At 43.6% G+C, this 17515-nt stretch overlaps 2 protein-coding genes across 3 annotated transcripts in view; both read right to left on the bottom strand.

Annotated features, from left to right (window-relative positions):
* Positions 1 to 11037, bottom strand: part of LOC142585630 (ras association domain-containing protein 1-like) — a 32521-nt gene extending 21484 nt beyond the window's left edge. Inside the window, exons 1-6 of one of the 2 annotated variants that reach the window (XM_075696549.1) lie at positions 10704 to 11037; positions 10145 to 10319; positions 9568 to 9820; positions 8360 to 8481; positions 6359 to 6460; positions 170 to 354 (exon numbers count right to left, since the gene is read on the bottom strand). In XM_075696549.1, the coding sequence (XP_075552664.1) occupies positions 170 to 354; positions 6359 to 6460; positions 8360 to 8481; positions 9568 to 9820; positions 10145 to 10318 (836 nt within the window). In that variant the 5' untranslated portion in view covers position 10319; positions 10704 to 11037. The remainder of the gene's footprint in view (positions 1 to 169; positions 355 to 6358; positions 6461 to 8359; positions 8482 to 9567; positions 9821 to 10144; positions 10320 to 10703) is intronic. The other variant, XM_075696550.1, reaches the window with a different exon arrangement.
* A 1010-nt stretch (positions 11038 to 12047) lies between these two features.
* On the bottom strand, positions 12048 to 14780 carry LOC142584430 (membrane metallo-endopeptidase-like 1). Its single transcript, XM_075694582.1, has one exon. It carries the CDS (start codon positions 14572 to 14574, stop codon positions 12274 to 12276), a length of 2301 nt encoding a protein of 766 aa, XP_075550697.1. The 5' UTR covers positions 14575 to 14780; the 3' UTR covers positions 12048 to 12273.
* Between the last annotated feature and the right edge of the window lie 2735 nt (positions 14781 to 17515).

Genomic DNA, 17515 nt, shown 5'->3' with positions numbered 1-17515 from the left:
ATGCCCCTGCAGGGGACACTCCAATATCAGGTGCTGAAGTGTTTCACAACAAATGCAAGACGAACAGGATGGACTTGTCTCAACAGAAGCAGTCACAATCTGGCTTCTTGATTTTTCTACATCTGTGCTTCAAACAAAGCTTTCTTTTAGATGAAGGCCTCCTGCTTACCTGGTAATGTGAAGAGCCTTTATAGTGTCCCTGGGCAGGTAGAAGGAGGTAAGCGTCTTTCGACCACTGTCATCATCCTTAAGGATGTTGTAAATGGACGGAGGTCTTGTTCCTGCTACAACGTTGATGGGACGCATTAGGTTCATGCGTACTCTCACAAAACCTCGTACAGACCCGTCTTCTTGCTGCATTCACAGGAAACAAAAAGTTCAGAAGCTTCAGCAGTGGACAGCTCGCCAATGAGCAAAAAGTGTACATGTATTTACATACAGTCATGCTCAGTGTTCTCAAAGCACTATGACATTTTCTTAAACTGCATGTGCATACACGGTCAAACCCAGATATATCGAACAGGGGTATATTGAATTATTTTCTATATAAAACAGTTGTAACATCCCCTTGGAAATCCTATGCAAAAGTATAGCATTGTACTACATCTATATCGATCTCTCGTTCACTGCCACATTCAATATATTGAGTGCTGTGCACCTGCAGGTGCACTTCTCCTAACAAGATTGATCACTTCTTGCATCATAAAATATATTTATGTTTACATAACAGCATTGTATTGGCAAATGCTATAGAGGTGTTGAATACAAAAGGCAGTACATGCGATAGAGAAAAAAATTAGCAAGGTGTGTTTCTCAACATACAGAGGGCTCTTGCAGCAGGGGTTTTATTTGTTCTCCATAATGCCAGATTGGCTTTAGTATCTTCACCACATCGTAGCCGTGTAACGTGGTAAAGCATACTCTTAACAAAAAGAACTGCCGTGCAGTGAAGCATACTACCCGCATCCATTGGTTATCGGAAAGAGGATTGCCACGGTGTTTCAAGAATGCAAAAAAGCCCCCGGGTCTAATAGTATGTGTGCTCCACAAGAAATGGATGGCAATCAATCTCTTGACTGAGTGGCTTCGGGCATGAGACAGGTTAATTCCTGTTTTTAATATTTTCGGCGTAAGTGACGTGGCGAACACAGTATGATTTGCTAACTCGAATGTATATGTAAGGCAAGGACACCAAACAAAAACCTGATGGTATGATAATGAAAATGAAATGAAGGCATCCTGAAAGAATGGTTGTGAGTATGAACTAGGCATCAGTATTCGACAGAATGATCTTTTAGTTGTTTCTTGAATTCATGAATTTTAAGTGTTTTTATCTCTAATGGTAGTGTGTTCCAGAATGCGATAGATGAAAAATGTACGCTCTGCTTGCCATAATTAGTATGTATTTTGGGTTAAATGAAGTTCCTATTTATTGCAAACCTGGTAATATTAGCATTTATTAAAGAAGATTGTGGTATCAAGCTATCGCATCGTGTATAATTGATTTGACAGAACAAAAAGGTACCTAAGGTTATGTTTAACGAATTGTGTGACTGAAAGAATGTGATTAGTTCGCAGAAGATATGAGGCGTTGTGGTTATATGGGCTAAATGTAATTATACTAATAGCCTGATTCTGTAGGATTTGCAAAAGAGTTGAAATGGGTGACGTAAGTGTTTCCCCAGCAAGTAACATGCTAGTTAATGAGGGAATGAATAAATGAAAAGTATAATGATAGTAATATTTGATGGTTGAATATGTTTCATGCTTTTAGAAGTACCCTGACCCAAAGGCAATCTTCTGTTTTACTTTGGTTATTTGTTCAATAAATTTGAGATTTCTGTCTACTTCTATACCAAGATAATCACACGAAAAACTTGCAGGGATAGGACTGGCGACAAGAAAAATAGGAGGAATGGAGTGAAGTGTTCACTGATGAAAAGTGAATACAACAAATATTGTTTCTGACACATTTATTTGTAGATAGTTAGCATGGCTCCACTCCAGCAGGCTGTATAAATCACCATTAAGGTTAGACACTAAAGTTGTAAGAAATTCATCAGAGTTAATTATAGTAGTATCATCTGCATAAAGCATACATTTCGAAGAAGAAAAGCAGTTAGGCAGATCACTGACATATAATAAAAATAAAGACAGACCTAATATGGAACCCTGGGGCATGCCAGTATTAGTGAGCATGGTTTTAGAATGAACGCCTGAAACAGTTATTACCTGCATTCTGTCTGTTAAGTAATTTTGCAGTAACAAAAGTTCTGCGCTGGTAATTCCTGATGATTCATGCTTATGAAATAAGATGTGATTATTTATTTTCTCAAACTCCTTGCTTAAATCTACAAATACTGTAGCTGAATAATTGCCTTCATCGACAGCGAGTTTTAGTTGATCAGTTAGCACAAGAGCAAGTTCGGTTGAGTAACCATAGCGAAAGCCATAGTGGAACGGTGAGAGAATGTTAAATTTTGTAAGGTAATTAGTTAAGCATTTTTCTATAAGCTTTTCGATTACCTTGCTAAAAAAAAGGTAGTACACAGATGGGGCGGTAATTGGAAATCAAAGAGCGGTCACCTTGCTTAAAAATTGGGGTGATCGTGCCTTGTTTAACTTCCTGTGGGAAACTGCCTGATTTAAACATGATGTTGATTATGTCTGCAAGGACATCAGTTATTAAGGGTGACATTAATTGTATATGGGAAGGGTGTAATTTATCGATGCGGGCGCCAGTTATTTTCATGTTGTTTATAATGTTTAGAACTTCCTGGGATGTAGTTGGAAATAAAAAGAAAGACTGAGGCAGGAATTGGGGCACAAGATTGTCATGTGTAGGTCTCTGTAGTTCGCTGCTAAAGAAGAAATCAGCAAATGCATCAACTATTTCTTTAGCAGTCTTGTACACTTTACCCTGATAAGCAATTTCTGTTATAGTTTCACGATTATTTGCCGTTTTTAAGAAGGAGTTAACAATTTCCCATTTCTTTTTTTACGTCTTTACCGCATTCCAAAATTTTTCTTTCGTACCATATTTTTTTAGCTTTTTTCAATGTGGCAGAAAGCTGGTTAGAAAACTTCTTGTACCGAATGGCTAAATTCTTGTTAAAAGGTTGTCACTTGGTTTTCTTGTAAAGATAATCCTTTCTACGCATTAAAGCTAGGAGCTTATCTGTTATCCATGGAATCTGAGGCAACACAAATTCATTTTTTATTTAACTTGATAGGAATGATGATCAAAACAGGACTTAAGCATAGAGATAAACAGTGCGAATGCTTTTTGTGAATCATTTGTAGAAAAGATGGGGGACCAGTCAAGATTAGACAAAGCTTCAAGAAATGATTGTTTGTCTAGCATAAACTTCATGTACATGATTTTTTTCAGAGCCATGAGTAAAGTAAAATTTTCAAAATATAGGATAGTGATCAGTTATGTCGGTCATTAGAACACCTGCGTCTGGTGGATATGCCAAATTTGATTATGCATGGTCAATTAATGTACCCATGGGGTGGTTAGCACATTGTGTCAGTATCTTAATTAAACATTCATAACCAAAGCTGTTAAAACAATCAGAATAATGTAAAGAATTGGTAGACGTACTGTCAGCGAGGTTACTGTTGATGTCACCTATAATTCTGTATTACATTTTTGTTTTCATTTGCTAGCAGTCCCGTAACATTATGGAGAGCAGCACAGAAATCTATTGCTGATGACGAAGGTGAACAATATATGCAACCAATTATTAGGTCTTTGTAGTCTATGTTGAGGAAGTCAATTTTAAGTTCAGTCCAAAGGTCTTCACAATTAGTTACATTAAGCACAAGATCGTTACTTCGATTGCATGTAATATCAGAATAGATATACAGTGCTGTACCGCCATGGTTGCTGAACAGACAATTGGACTATTCAGGAACAAAACTAGAAAAACAGAAAAGGTGTTTATCGTGGTCGCTCAACCAAGTTTTAGATACTCCGATTGGAAGGTGAATGAATAAAGAAGATCTGAGAGTTCGTCAAAGTGCTTGCACAGACTGCAAGACAGATCGCTGACGATTTGAAAAAAGATTGTTTAACTGGTTGTTTATAAAGGAGCATCCAAATGTGTAATCAAACTGTCATTTAGAAAAAGTGCGACCTTATGAATGTGTAACTGATTTTAGGAAAACAGCTTACCAACATGGACCGTACTAAATGTTGCATAAGAATAACTGTGATTGGGTCAGTTGGTATGGGTTCGTATTGAAAATGGCATCACAGAAAAGACATGAAGATGAAATTACACAATGGCACAATGACTCACTCTCAACTCAAGCTTATTTCCAACACACAGGACAATATATAACACATGGTCAAACAAATAAAGTGAAAAGTTAGCCATCAAAAAAAAAAAAAAAGAGCTTCTTTGTCATGCAATGCAATTGAAGGAAAACTGATACAAGTATCTTTTTTTATGATGCATGTACCATGTCTCGATAATTCCCTGAGTTGTCTGACTATGATGCCTGGGGACTACATGAGCCTGGTGAAACTCAAATGTACAGCCACATTCTTCACACTGTAAGGCAATGCGAGATGGACAGTTGCCACCTGTACCTGTGCTCCCTGTCAGGCTCAGATTGCTTTGCAATGTGAAGGATGCGGCTGTGCACTGAAGTTCAGCCAGGCTCATGTTGTTGCCACATATCATAGTAAGACAACTCGGGAGATTATCAAGGCATGGCACATAGATTGTAAAAGATACTTGTATAAATTTTCCTTAAATTGCGTTGTATGAGGAAGAACTTCGTTTTTAAATGGCTCACTTTTCACTATGCTTGTCTAACCACATGTCCGATGGATATAAAGCTTCAGCTGAGAGTTGAGACTTGTCATTGTGTCATTTCATTTTCGTATTTTTTCTGTGGCACTGCTTGCAAAATGAAAAACGTAGCATAAATAAATAAGCCAGATAAACATTGATCTTCCAGCTAAAATTGTTAGCTTGATTTTGCTCAAGTTTCCCACAGAGCTGGCATTTGCAGCACGTCGGCATTAAACAGCACACACTGCAAAATGCCACCTCTGCGTGGAATTTGATCATGAACGAGCCAGTGGTTTGGGGAGTACTAATGAATACCTGACTTGACTTATTTACATAACATTCATCACATGCTTATGACACCAGTATGGAACTTGTTCTTGTTTCACACTGCCACAGATCAACAGTCTGTGCTTCAGCAGTTGCCATTTCTATTCTTGTTTACATCCTTGCTCACTCTGCATATGGAAATAAAAGGCCTCTAACCATATTAAGCAGAAAATCTTGTTGTTGACTTGTGCTTCAATGCACTGCTCCACAGCAAACGCTACACAAAAACAGCAAGTGTGTACCTCTAGCATGCTAAATGCTCAAGCCATACACACAAGTAAGAGACAATGTCAAGCAGGATGTTTTCATTCCATTTTGTATCACATCGCATGAAAATGAGATGCGAGCTAGTTTGAACTTATAGCCTGCTGATCAAGCGTAAGCTGTGATGTTGACTGCAATTTCTCAATTGGCTGTACATTCTCAAGTGATTTTTTTCTGTAGGCTCCATTGCCATTTCGCGTTCTCACAAATGTTTCAGGTATCTGCTAATTAGACAGCAGAAACCTTTGCTCTTCTGAAACAAGACATTTGTGATTTTATCTTGAATAGACATGTCCCAAACAACCATGAGTATCAACGTTTCAGGCTATTAGTAACTACCATTAACTTGTCTTATTATTATATTTTTTTGGAGAATGAACTCCAATCACAGAATTACCATGAAAGAAAACATTTTATGCCTGCAAAAAAGATAGCCGAATTTTGAAAAAGCACACCGAACACGACTCTCACAGTTTTTTTAAAACTGAAACATAACAGTTTTAGCCACACCTAAAATTAATGACATCAACTTAATTATTACTGCTGCTGGCTTTGCGACAGAAGCCTAATTACCACCTTTCAATATATTTCAAGCTAAGCACAGTATTAGAGACATAAAAAAGTTCTGTGTGACTACAGATCTATTCACGTATATGTCCACCGACTTAGCATTTTCCTTATAACAGTAGGAACTTGAGCATATAAATTCTGTTTTCATTTAGCTTTGACAGCATATTAGAGATAAAGACAATGATAATGTGGAAAAGAAATGCTACAGCTGACAAGTGCTATGGCTACCCATCATGAGTATCAGATTACATCACTAGCCTCTGGTCTTCAGTAAGCACTGATCTTAGCAACATTGTCGATAGCTACATTGTTCATTTGTCTTGCTGCCATCTATTCATCAACAGGTAACCAGTAAACATAGGGATCATGAAATAAATGCTGTTTCTTACCAAAACCATGTCAAGACCGGGTTCCTGCAGATTGTAGGACTCAATTCGTGACATGAGCTCATCTTTAGGGAGGTCCTCAAGAAACAATGGTGATATACGACCCTGTTCAAGGAAGGCAAGTAAAATTATTCACATGCCAATAGAAGGACACCCAGTTAAGTGCTCACTGTTGCTGCATATGCAACGTACTGCGAAATGTGCAATCCCCATAGAAACGACACATCAGAGTCCAGCTTTTGATGTTACGAGTGTTGGCCTTCTTCTTCTTTGTTTTTTGTTTTCTTTTTTTCAATATTTGCCCTGCCAAATATGCACAGACTCTCTGGTCAGAGCTATTCGGTCAGCAGTCTATTCGTGGTTGTCCACAGGACAGATAGACCAATCAATGTTCATTTGTGACAGATGACCACCAATTTTCTTTTATTCTGCACGAGTTTGCAAATATAGCGTTGAAGTGTAGAGCAAGCGTTCAGTATAGAGCAAGGAGTCGCATTGACTGCACATAGAATATAGATGCTTAAGGGGTTTCATTAGTTTTGTCCAGCACAAAAATGCCAGATACACTCATGTAACTTGATGTGACCATTACTTCAAATCCAAAGCCCACATACTTGACTGATTAAGGAGCTTAGTTTTAGATAGCAAGCCTACACCATGGGTGTTATCAGCCCTGAACGTGGCTGCTGAAACAATTCGGTGGGTTAACCAAAGCCTAGGAGACATGTTACTAAAAGTGGGAGTTCATACTGGCAATAGGAAATACTACTAATGTCATTAGGCCGATGGAACACCTTATTAGTTTTTTAATATAGCTGAAGGTCACGCTGAAAGTCATGAACAAGGACACCAACCAGCCCCCTTTGCTGCAGTTATATTGGCTTTTCAAGACAATACAATCAACCTTTCCAACGATTCTTTACAAAAAAAGGCCTTAGCACTCCTCCCATTTTTTTACTATGACAAAATTCTGAATGCATAATATTTACAGAGAAAAGGCACAAGGGACACGGCAGAGTAGGTGCAACAGACACTGGACATCAACCAGAAGTTTGCTATGTACACATAATTCCGAGTTTTAAGTCACCATAACCGTGCCAATTGTGATGCACAATATCAAAACAACCCATATTATTAGCAGCTCAAATGTTAATGCTTACAAGCGTGCATCGATCATAGACTTATTCAGACCAGCCCTTTGTGCTTTTGCATCATGCATGCTTAAGCAATACTCCAACTAGCCAACTTGTTTGTGATAACCAATGCTCTGAAACATCTCAGTGCGCATCAACATGTACACCATTTGCCATTTATTTTGAAAGCACCAAGTTCCCGATTAAAGCTGTTACTGTACCACATACAAAGGCCACCGTGGAACTTCCAGTGCTGCAAAACTCTATAGACTAACAGATGTATTAATTGACACAGCTCCACTTAAAGCTTATCTTCACATTTGCTGAGCTTAAGTACAGTGATATCTCAGCTGTGTAGCAGCACTGTCCTCCACTCAACGTAGATGAAGAGCAGCATCAAGTCAAGGCATGTTTGTGAATAATGTAGCAAGACCAACTGTCACCTTCTCGTAAGTCAAAAACCTTTCTATACTTATGTAGCGTAGGTGGCATTACAGTGGGGCCAAACAATCTGGTCCTCGATACATATTTTCAAAACACTTTTTTAGTTCTCTTTTTCAACATCCAACATAACTTAACCTCATGGTATTAGAATGCACCACAGTTAAACCACAGGCTCCTGAGACAGTACTCATCCCTCCAATGCACTGGCCTTAGAACTTCAGTTCGAGCTTTCCTTATGCAATGCTACAATGTCCGCTCCGAGTTTTCACCGCAGTAATAATCACAACCTGCTCACAGACAGACAGAACTTTCTTTTTTCAAAAGTGCTATTAGGCAAACAGGAAGAGGTATTAACAGCCACTTTCGCTTTAATGCTCCCTGCAATTTTCCAGGATGACCCCAAGGGCGTTCAAGCAATAAAACTCACATTTCCTTCTTTTTGCTCGTCCTGCTTCTGGCCGCTTAGATCGGTGGTCTCCATTTCCCCGTGGCCTTTACAATCCAATGCCACGAAGCTTCGACACCTTAGGTGGCAAGTAAAATTGCAGTCTGAAACAGAAGTACGATGGAGTGAGACTGGCATTCTGTGTAAGCGACCAGTCTAACTACAGCTCTGAACTCTAACTACAATCATCATAAACACATTGATAAAAAAACTTTCTGATTATTCTATTGTACATTAATTGTGGTTATTATTTTGGCGCAACTAAGTGGTTGAGATCATGGGCAAAACCAGGCAAGTGTTGGGTGCACACTCCCTTGCTTCACTTGCTCAACAGGAAGAAAGAGAACAACATGCTGACCTGCAATGTTTCGACTAAAAGTACATAAAGGTACACACGATCAGTTCCTACAGCACTCTAACACAGTTTGCAGCAATGTGGAGCCCTCTCAGAGCCGTCTTGCCTGAATTCCTTGATAGCGCAACAAATAATTAATTATGTTGCCTTTTAGTGTGACCAGTTCAAAATGCACAACATGTGCAGCATGGCTTCCAAAATGAAAAAAGGAGACCATTTAGCTTACCAAGTGACAGTCTCATAGTGCCAGACACCATTGACTTATGCACATACACTATGACCGTGCAACCGAAAGCAGAGTCAGTTTGGCATTTGATGGGACAAGAGGGGAGAGTGGGTTCCCCTGCATTTCCAAGAGAAGCACACTTGAGTTGGAAGGGCCACTATGGCAGCTTTCAGTGACATAGTCATTGCATGGCATTCAACCACCACACCAGGCTGACTGGCTTCCTCTTGAGTTGTCTGTGATATGTGATCACCAGCTCTGCCTTCAGCGACCTGAATAGCCTCCTTTCTCATGTTCAAAGCAGTGCTGCACTTCGCACACATTTTGAATTGGTAGCATAAACGATTCTGCAATTATTTGTGGAAATCTCGAGGAACTGAAGCTTCATACCATAATTATGGAGTCGAGAGCTACAAAAAAAAGTGAGACACAGTTTTCCTGTCAGTACTCCTTTAACAAATACTTGCCCATGTGTATAGCTATAGTCACACATGTGAAACTAAAACAGGTGCTGTAATGACGCATCCCTGTCTCTTGACCTCGGTTTACACTGAGAAAGCACAACTTCTGCTCTCCAGTCACTTGTTAAGAACAGCAATGTTTGCTCACTTTGACACTGAAGTCCTTGCTGTAAACTGCAGGCTCCCCACACAAAGTCACCACATAAGTCGCACCAAGTCGGATTCTTGAACACCACTGGCTCAAAGTCGTGGCCCACACCACTCTCTGTTGGATCAATTTCAACCACTCCAAAGTTGGCAAGTTCGATGAACTCGGACCTGCGGAATGGCTGGTGCCTCGCAACTCTTGGGTGGTAAAGTGTCTTGTAAGGAGTAGGAAAGACTGTAGTATCTTCACTCGGCTGAAAAATAAACAGTGCGAATGTCTCTAGTTTTTCAATGTTGACTAAAGGTAAACAAAACCATATCAAAGCAAAAACTTATTGTAGATATGACTTTACAGGAATTACTAATTAACCCCACAGATCTCTTATAGTGATCATTGGCATTACAGACAATTTTTACATATGCATCTGCGTAAGTATGTGGAGGCCAAATACATGTTGCAATAAGTTAAATCTGGAAAGAGTGACAAAAATCTGCAGGTATCGTGCAAAACATCCTGCCCTTCTTTTTTTTTCTTTCTTTTTTGCATTAGCTAGTTTATCAACATTACCCTTGCTTACCTTTGGTTTCGGTTTTCTTCGAAACGGTATTGAAAAGTTGAAATTTTGCAGGAACAAGCTTGGGTTGAAGGTTTGCTTTAGCTTTTCTTGGTATGCAATAACCCTCTTCGGCGTTGAAGGCGGTGTCAGAAACCTAGGAGTGTGTTGTTCCCTTTGGTTCTCGGCTTTCGACATGCTGCGCAAGAAAACAACATCGACATTGAAGAGTTTACTCATTAAAAACTAAACCGAACGTTTGTGCAACGGAAGCGCTAGATTTTGCACCCATACTCATTCACGTGCCACTGAGAGATCGCCGATCTACGACACGGCGCGCAACAAGCTCCTTAAAAGGATGACAGGTGTTCATGCTCAGCCGTGCAAAAAAAAGTGCCGTTTCTTTTTTTACGCAACGATACTGCTGTGCACCAACAAGCTTCGCCCAAAGAGAACCATGCTGACGCCGCAAACGAGCACCGACATCGACAGCTCACGTAGCGTGATCAGGTTTCTGGTTGCCCCAAGCGCACTTCCAACTGGGGATGCAACACGGCACGGGCTCGCGAAAGACGATCCTTACCTGTACTCGCCAAATGCAGAGGCACGAGTCGTTTGCGCAGCTCGCGAGTTCCCGAACGAAGTGTGGGCAAAATGCAACCGTAAACCAACTTCCAGCGCACAGATTAAAGCGGGTTTCGATGTCTTATCAACCGTACCTGATAGAGCTGGGATACCCCGTGCGTGGCCAACGAGGAAGCGTTTCGAGCACCCAACATTTTGAGAGGGGAAGAAAGTAAATCGCGCAAAAAGTGGTGCGAGGAGAAGCCGCAGATCCAGCAGTTTTACGTGCGTACGCTACGCAATGCACATTGCACACACCAAACACACGCACACCACATCACCTCGCAGCTGGCGCCACCTGCCCGTAGCAAATCAACAGGTACAAAACAAACTACAAAGAGAAACTGCTTGGACTCTGGATCGGCTAAAAACAGCTAAAAATGGCAAATAGAAGGCTTGTAGTTGAAGTTGTCTTAAATCTGTAAAACCTTTCGTAATCTCTAGAAATCACTGTGCGGCTGAACGCATCATTTTATACAATCACAAACAAACGCATGTATCGGATTTCAAAACCTCAAGAAGAAGACTTTCGGTTTCACTTCAAGATTGCACTGCCGAATCCCGCTTGTATTGATTGCACTCCTTGCTAGCTGCTTAATTGAATGCTTGGGAGGAAAATAACGCGTGAAAACAACGCCGTGGAAGCTCTTAGAGGCAGGGAAAATGTCTTGTGTTGTGAAACTAAACCATGGGCATGATACTCTTCAACAAGAAAGGAACGTACGTGGGTTAGAAAACGATCCACACAAGGTTGAGTAACAAAACCTTGAAAGTAAAGGGGGCGAAAAACAAGCTAGAGGGCGTTTTGAAATCAAGTCCCATCATGAATTTCTGCATTCTACCTTTCCCTCCACGAACACGAGTAGAAAAGGCGCCAAATTCAAACAATGCGCGGATTAATAACGTTTTGAATTTCACTGTACAGCAAAGTTTGAGCAGCTGAAGTTTTCCATTGAAGCTTACTTGTTGGAGTTTTGAATGCAGTCTAAGCATTCATGCAGAATGCAGTCTACGCATGAATGGAGTTATCGGAGATGAGTTACGGCGCCAGTGGCGCTAAAGGTGGTGTCAAAAGGTTTTCCGTGCGTGCACGCGTGGATAATCGACGCTGACCTATAGGGGCTCCGAAACGGCAGGCGGGCAAGGGATTACATTGAGGGCAGTACTCCTCACATTCCAGCGTAGAAGGGACAACGCCGCCCCCTCACAGCAGGTTCCACACACAAAAAAAGAAACAAACAAAGAAAACATGCGAACACAATATAAGCTCTACCTCTCCCTCACAACTCTGGGCAGTTCTCATTCCAATACATTTTTATGAAGAAAGGAAGAAAAACGAAACTTAAGGCATATTTGCTTCTTTTTGCAATAAAGTGGACGAAGCTAACGAAGCGCAATAATCATTCGCTCATATACATTTGCAACGGCTAATTGACTAATAAAAATTAAGCCTTTCTTTGTCACTTCGTATACTGCTGATCGAATTTCACGTATGTTCTATGGAGAGCCTATATTTTCAACGATGGTCATTATGAGTTAACACATCTCTTAACAGGGTTCATGAAGCTTCCAGCCGGGCATTTGAAGGCCTTGGAAAACGGCGGGAAATGGCGGAGGGGTCCGTTAACCCTATACCAGGCTGGGCTTTCCGACCCTTGGCGCATCCACTTGGCTAGGAAGTCGGGGTTAATGTTCTCGCAGTGTCCAAATGCGTAATAAAGGAAGAACAGTTGCTCGTGCGTGTAAGAGAGCGCTTCCGCTAGCCGGAAAGCGCTGGATCCTCTCAAAGCTTCCGTCAGGAAGGCATTGAAAGCGGCAGGGATGGCCAAGACATCGAACAGGTCCGACAAAGAAGTTCGTTCGCTGTTCAGCGACGCATTGGAAAAGGGAGACCGCAAGGCGGCGTAGTCTTGCTGCAAGCAACCTCGGATGTTCTCCAAGACAGACACCGGGTCCGTAGCCGCCGTGTGGAAGTAAAACGTGTATGCCCAGTAATATATGAAACGGTAAAGGCTGCGATAGACGCGAGTGGCTACTCTTGGCACGTGTAACAGCTGGATCGACGCGTGGCTCGACATAACGAAGTCAAACACGGCCAGCGGTATTTCCAGGTTCCGATATGGCGCTTCGAGGGACGGGTACGTACGCAAGAAGCCTCCTTTCCAGCCCGTCTTATATTGCCTGTACCAATCGGACGACAGCCAGTTTCGCCTCATCATAGCGTTCTTCAGCCAGTAATAGAAGAAGGCGTTTAGCGGTGCCGTGGGGTTGCTGCTGTACATGTTGCTAAAGTACTTGTTGCGGAATGCCTTGTCGAAGAAACTGCGTGGAACGAGCGGCTCCCAGGAAAGAGCGCGAAGCTTCCTCAGTAGGCTGTCTTTGAAAGCACCGAAAAACCGTGAGTCGTTGCGCGCGAACTCGTAGAAGCTGGTGTTGAGGCGCTTCAAGAGCAGGTCTCTCAGCGTCTCGTAGCCTAGCAGTTTGACGGAGCCGCTGTAGGCCAGTATCATCGGAACGTACGGTTCCATGCGATCTAGCAGCTTGACACAGTAGTGAGTGGCGGGTAGGTGTTTGGCGAACTCAGGCTGGTCGGCATACGCAATGGAGGCCAGCTTGTTTCGCAGCTCGACGTTCTTGATGAACGGTGAGAGCGCCATGGATACGCGAAACACGATGTAATTGAGGACGTCTGCTTTTCTCGGTAGCGTTCCCTGGTTCGCGAAGCTGGACAGGTACTCCAAGCTCGTCACCTTGACCTTGTGACCGGCGAGGGCGAGAATGCGATCCCCGAAGGCCCGCTCCAACAGGATGCGCCATGTAAAAAGCCTGGTGCCGGGAAGGTTGGACAAGCTCATCGCACCGCAATGCTTGGGAAAAAGCATGCAGTCATGAGTGTGCGAGGTCTTTCGCTGAGCGAGATCCAGTTCGATCTGAGCGACGTCAGTGTCGGCAACCTTGCCCATAGAGTGCATCAGGGCCTGGAACGCGTCGCTGAGGAATCGGTATTCGTTCAGAGGGCCCTGAAGTCTGCCTATCAAGAGATTGGGTTCTCCGATAACAGGCGAGAGGGTACCATTATTTTCATATTCTTCGACGAGCGAAAAGTGGAAGAGACTGTCAATGCCTAGGTGGCGGTGGAGGTCGCCCATCTTGGAAGACAGTTCATCGGCGCTGATTCTGCCAGAGCTGGTGGCTAAGTAGGGCCAGTCTTGAAACCCGAGCAGGTAGAAATAGACGCTGCGTATGTGCCCGAAGAGTTCGTCGGTCGGGTCGACGCAGTTGTCGAAGAGCACTTTCACCGAGGGCACGACGTTGTGCTTCTGCGCCAGCACACGGGACATTATCTCGGCGTAACTGTAGAGAAGGCGGTCATCGACGGATGCCCTGGCATCTTTGGGGCCCGGTTTGTTGAAGGCCATCCAGTTGGTGCAGGCGTACCGGTAGAAATCGTCGCACGGATTCGTCGAGTTGTCAACGGCCTTGACGACTCTCTTGCCTTCCTTGGCGCAGGCGGCCGTGCTGCAGACGTACGGCTGCGGCTGGGGGCGCGACTTCGCGGCCAGGGAAGCCATCTCTTCACCGATAGAGACGCTCCCGTTCGTTCGCTGCGCCTCGTCTTGCAAGTCATCGGTGACGTTCACGGATAGGTGGCCCGGCGCGAAAAAGGCTTCGATCTGAGGGATAGCGGTGACGCCGAGAAGGACGAAGACGACAGCCGCGAGGGCCGAAACGCCGACCCAGTAGCACCGCTTGTTGAGTATCTCGCCGAGACGCCGAGTGCCGCGACTGATCAGCAGCATCCTGTCGGACGGCAGCAGCGTTGGTGGCATGGTCGAAGTGCGGCTCCGAACTTGACAGGCGTGACCCTGACGCAGAATAGCAATTGGTAATGGCGTTTACTCACACGATAATCGAGCAGAACGTCAAGACGTGCTTACGCTCAGTGAGCTCCTTCTTCTTCTGCCTCGTGGGACTCGTGCGCGCGAGAGGTGATGGTCTCTTCTTCTGCCTTCCCGCCTCCGCGAACGGAAAGAATCAAGAAGAGCCCGAAGCACTGGCTTCATTTTTCAGATATTGTCTACATGGTAATTTAACTTGTATGTACGATGGAATAATTTAAACTGTATTTAGAGAGTGAATAATTGCCTCCATAGAGTCTGCGAAGGAATGCGTTTACCTATATAGGTCAATTACTCACAGGGGACCCTGATCATGAGAAGGAAATTTACAGAATAATAAAACTGGTTAGGGGCGCACACGGCAGACATACTCAGATCCTTACTGGAAGCTTACCATTATCACTAAAAAGAAAGATGTAAAATCAGTGCATTCTACCGGTGCTAAAATATGGGGCAGGAATTTGGAGACTGAAAAGAAGTTCGAAAGGACCGCACAAAGAGCGATAGAACGAAGAATGATGGCCGTAACGTTTAGAGAGAGGAAGAGACCGGTGTGGATCAGAGAGCAAACGGACATTGTCGATATTCTAAATGACATTATGAGAAAGAAATGGAGCTGGGCAGGTCATGCAGTGCATAGGTTTGATAGCCGGTCGACCATTATGGTTACAAAATTGGTGCCAAGAGAAGGGAAACGCAGTCGAGGAAGGCAAAAGACTAGGTGGGGCGATGAAATTTTAAAAATTCGCAGGCGCAAATTGTAATCGGTTGGAGCAGCACAGGGGTAATTGGAGATCGAAGGGAGAGGCCTTTGTCCTGCAGTGGACTTAAAATAGGCTGATGATGATGACGATGATCATGAATCGCATCTTATATCACAGATACGAGGACACGGCGCAATACATGCTCTTTATTAACTAGCTGGCTTTCAGAAATCGCGTTAACGACAACGACGGCGGTGGTGGTACATCATCATCATCAGCAGCAGCAGCCTATTTCTTTATGTTCACTGCAGGACAAAGGCTCCGCTTTCCCTGTGATCTCAAATTATCCCCGTCTTGCTCTAGATGATTCCAACTTGCACCTGCAAATTCCTATAGACGGATACAACTCAAGTCTGCAGTGAAGCCCCGCCGTCGCCTTCAGAAGCGCCAGCCACTGTTCCTCCGTGAGGCTGCAAATAGTTCGTACTTCAAACTTTCTCTATTGCCTGAATAAGGCGGTAACCACAAAAATAAAATTATAAGCGCGTAATTTCGGACGTTTTCATTCGTTTTATTATAGCAGAAGGGCGAAAAGCGAAAAACTAATTTTTTTATTGAACTGAAATAACACGCCTGCTTAGCTGCAACTATTTATTGCCAAGATCCACTTCAGTTGGCTTTGAGTTTCACGAGTAAAACGGTATCAGCAGTGAAATGAACTGTGCCGCGAACTTTTGAAGAGTGAAATGCTCAGACTGCATACACTTTGTTCACGTCTGTGGCACACGTACCTCATCGCTTCCGCCAATGAAAAGACTCTTCAAGAACAGCAGACGCTCCGGAGGTATCAAGCACGATGCCATTTTGAAAAGGTCGGGTGACAACGATGTTGTTTGCTGCTGTGATTGGAAGTCGGAGTAACACAACCCCGCGCGGTCTGTGTGCGCTGGTTGCCAACTGCTGTGTTTACTAAAGTTATCCTACTATAATTTTCATCACCCCACCTAGTTTTCTGCCGTCCTTGACAGCGCTTCCTTTCCCTTGGCACCAATTCTGTAACCACTCTCTTCCGGTCTCTTAACGTTACCTGAAGTAAAAACAGCGCTAAAAAGACGAGGCCTAAAAGAATAACATGTTCGACGGACAAACTCTGGTCCGTCGTACATGTTCTTCTTTTAGTCCTCGTCTTTAAAGCGCTGTTTTTTCTTCAAGTATGTTACACCACCTCGCCCACATGAAGCTCCTGCTGCTTCAGATTTCTTAACGTTAACCCTAACATTTTAGAGCGCAGCTCTTATGCGCCCGTTCCTGCGGCGAGGGTCGGCGTCTCTCAGCGGCTTCGGCGTGGACAGCGAAGGATCAACGAGCGAACGCGGAGCGCAGCGTGGAATGAAAGACCGCGACAGCGAAGACAACGCGAGGAGGAAAGCTGAGGAGGAGGAGGGTATGGAGAAAGCGTGAGAAGCGTAGTGCCACGCAAGACGGGCTTTGCGGTGACTATGACTACGAGATGGCGCCGTAGTAGCACGCATCGTCTATATGAAAACAAAGCGTTGCATGAGTGGAGGTCTGTCTGCGGCGGCTAACTTGAGTCGCGCCCAAGCGTCACCCACGAGTTGCCTCTCGCGATCTCCCGATTAGCGAGACAGTCGCGCCCCGCTTCGCTTCGTTTGCAACGCGCCGCACGAGACATTGTTCGCGCTAGCCAATATATCGAGAGAAAACAAAACACATATAGAGTTCGTCCCAAAGTTGGCATTAGGGAGTATTGTGATCGTCGGTAAATTTTTTCGTTATATCGCTCTTTGCGCGGTCCTTAACTTGTTCCCGAGCTTCTTTGTTAACCTCCACGTTTCTGCCCCATATGTGGGACAGAACGACAACTGCAACAAAACAACAATGACGGCACGACAACTGCGAGACGGCACGCAGGTCGAGGACTCTGCATGGAATCTTTGGGTGGACAAAACAGAGTTTTATATTCAAACAACTTCTACCAAGGAGACATGAAGCTAACGAACATGATGTTGATACTCGTGACACACGCCGTGTAAGCTGGAGAAGCTATATTTATAATATAGTAGTATGCCACTGCAAAATAAAGGCGGCGGAGCTCCAACCTGCTTCCTGAAGTGAGCACCGGAAGGTTTAACTACGTTATTTTTGCC

This window comes from Dermacentor variabilis, chromosome 6 (assembly GCF_050947875.1).
Source record: "Dermacentor variabilis isolate Ectoservices chromosome 6, ASM5094787v1, whole genome shotgun sequence".
Lineage (NCBI taxonomy): Eukaryota > Metazoa > Arthropoda > Arachnida > Ixodida > Ixodidae > Dermacentor > Dermacentor variabilis.
This window is presented reverse-complemented; position numbering and strand designations above follow the sequence as displayed.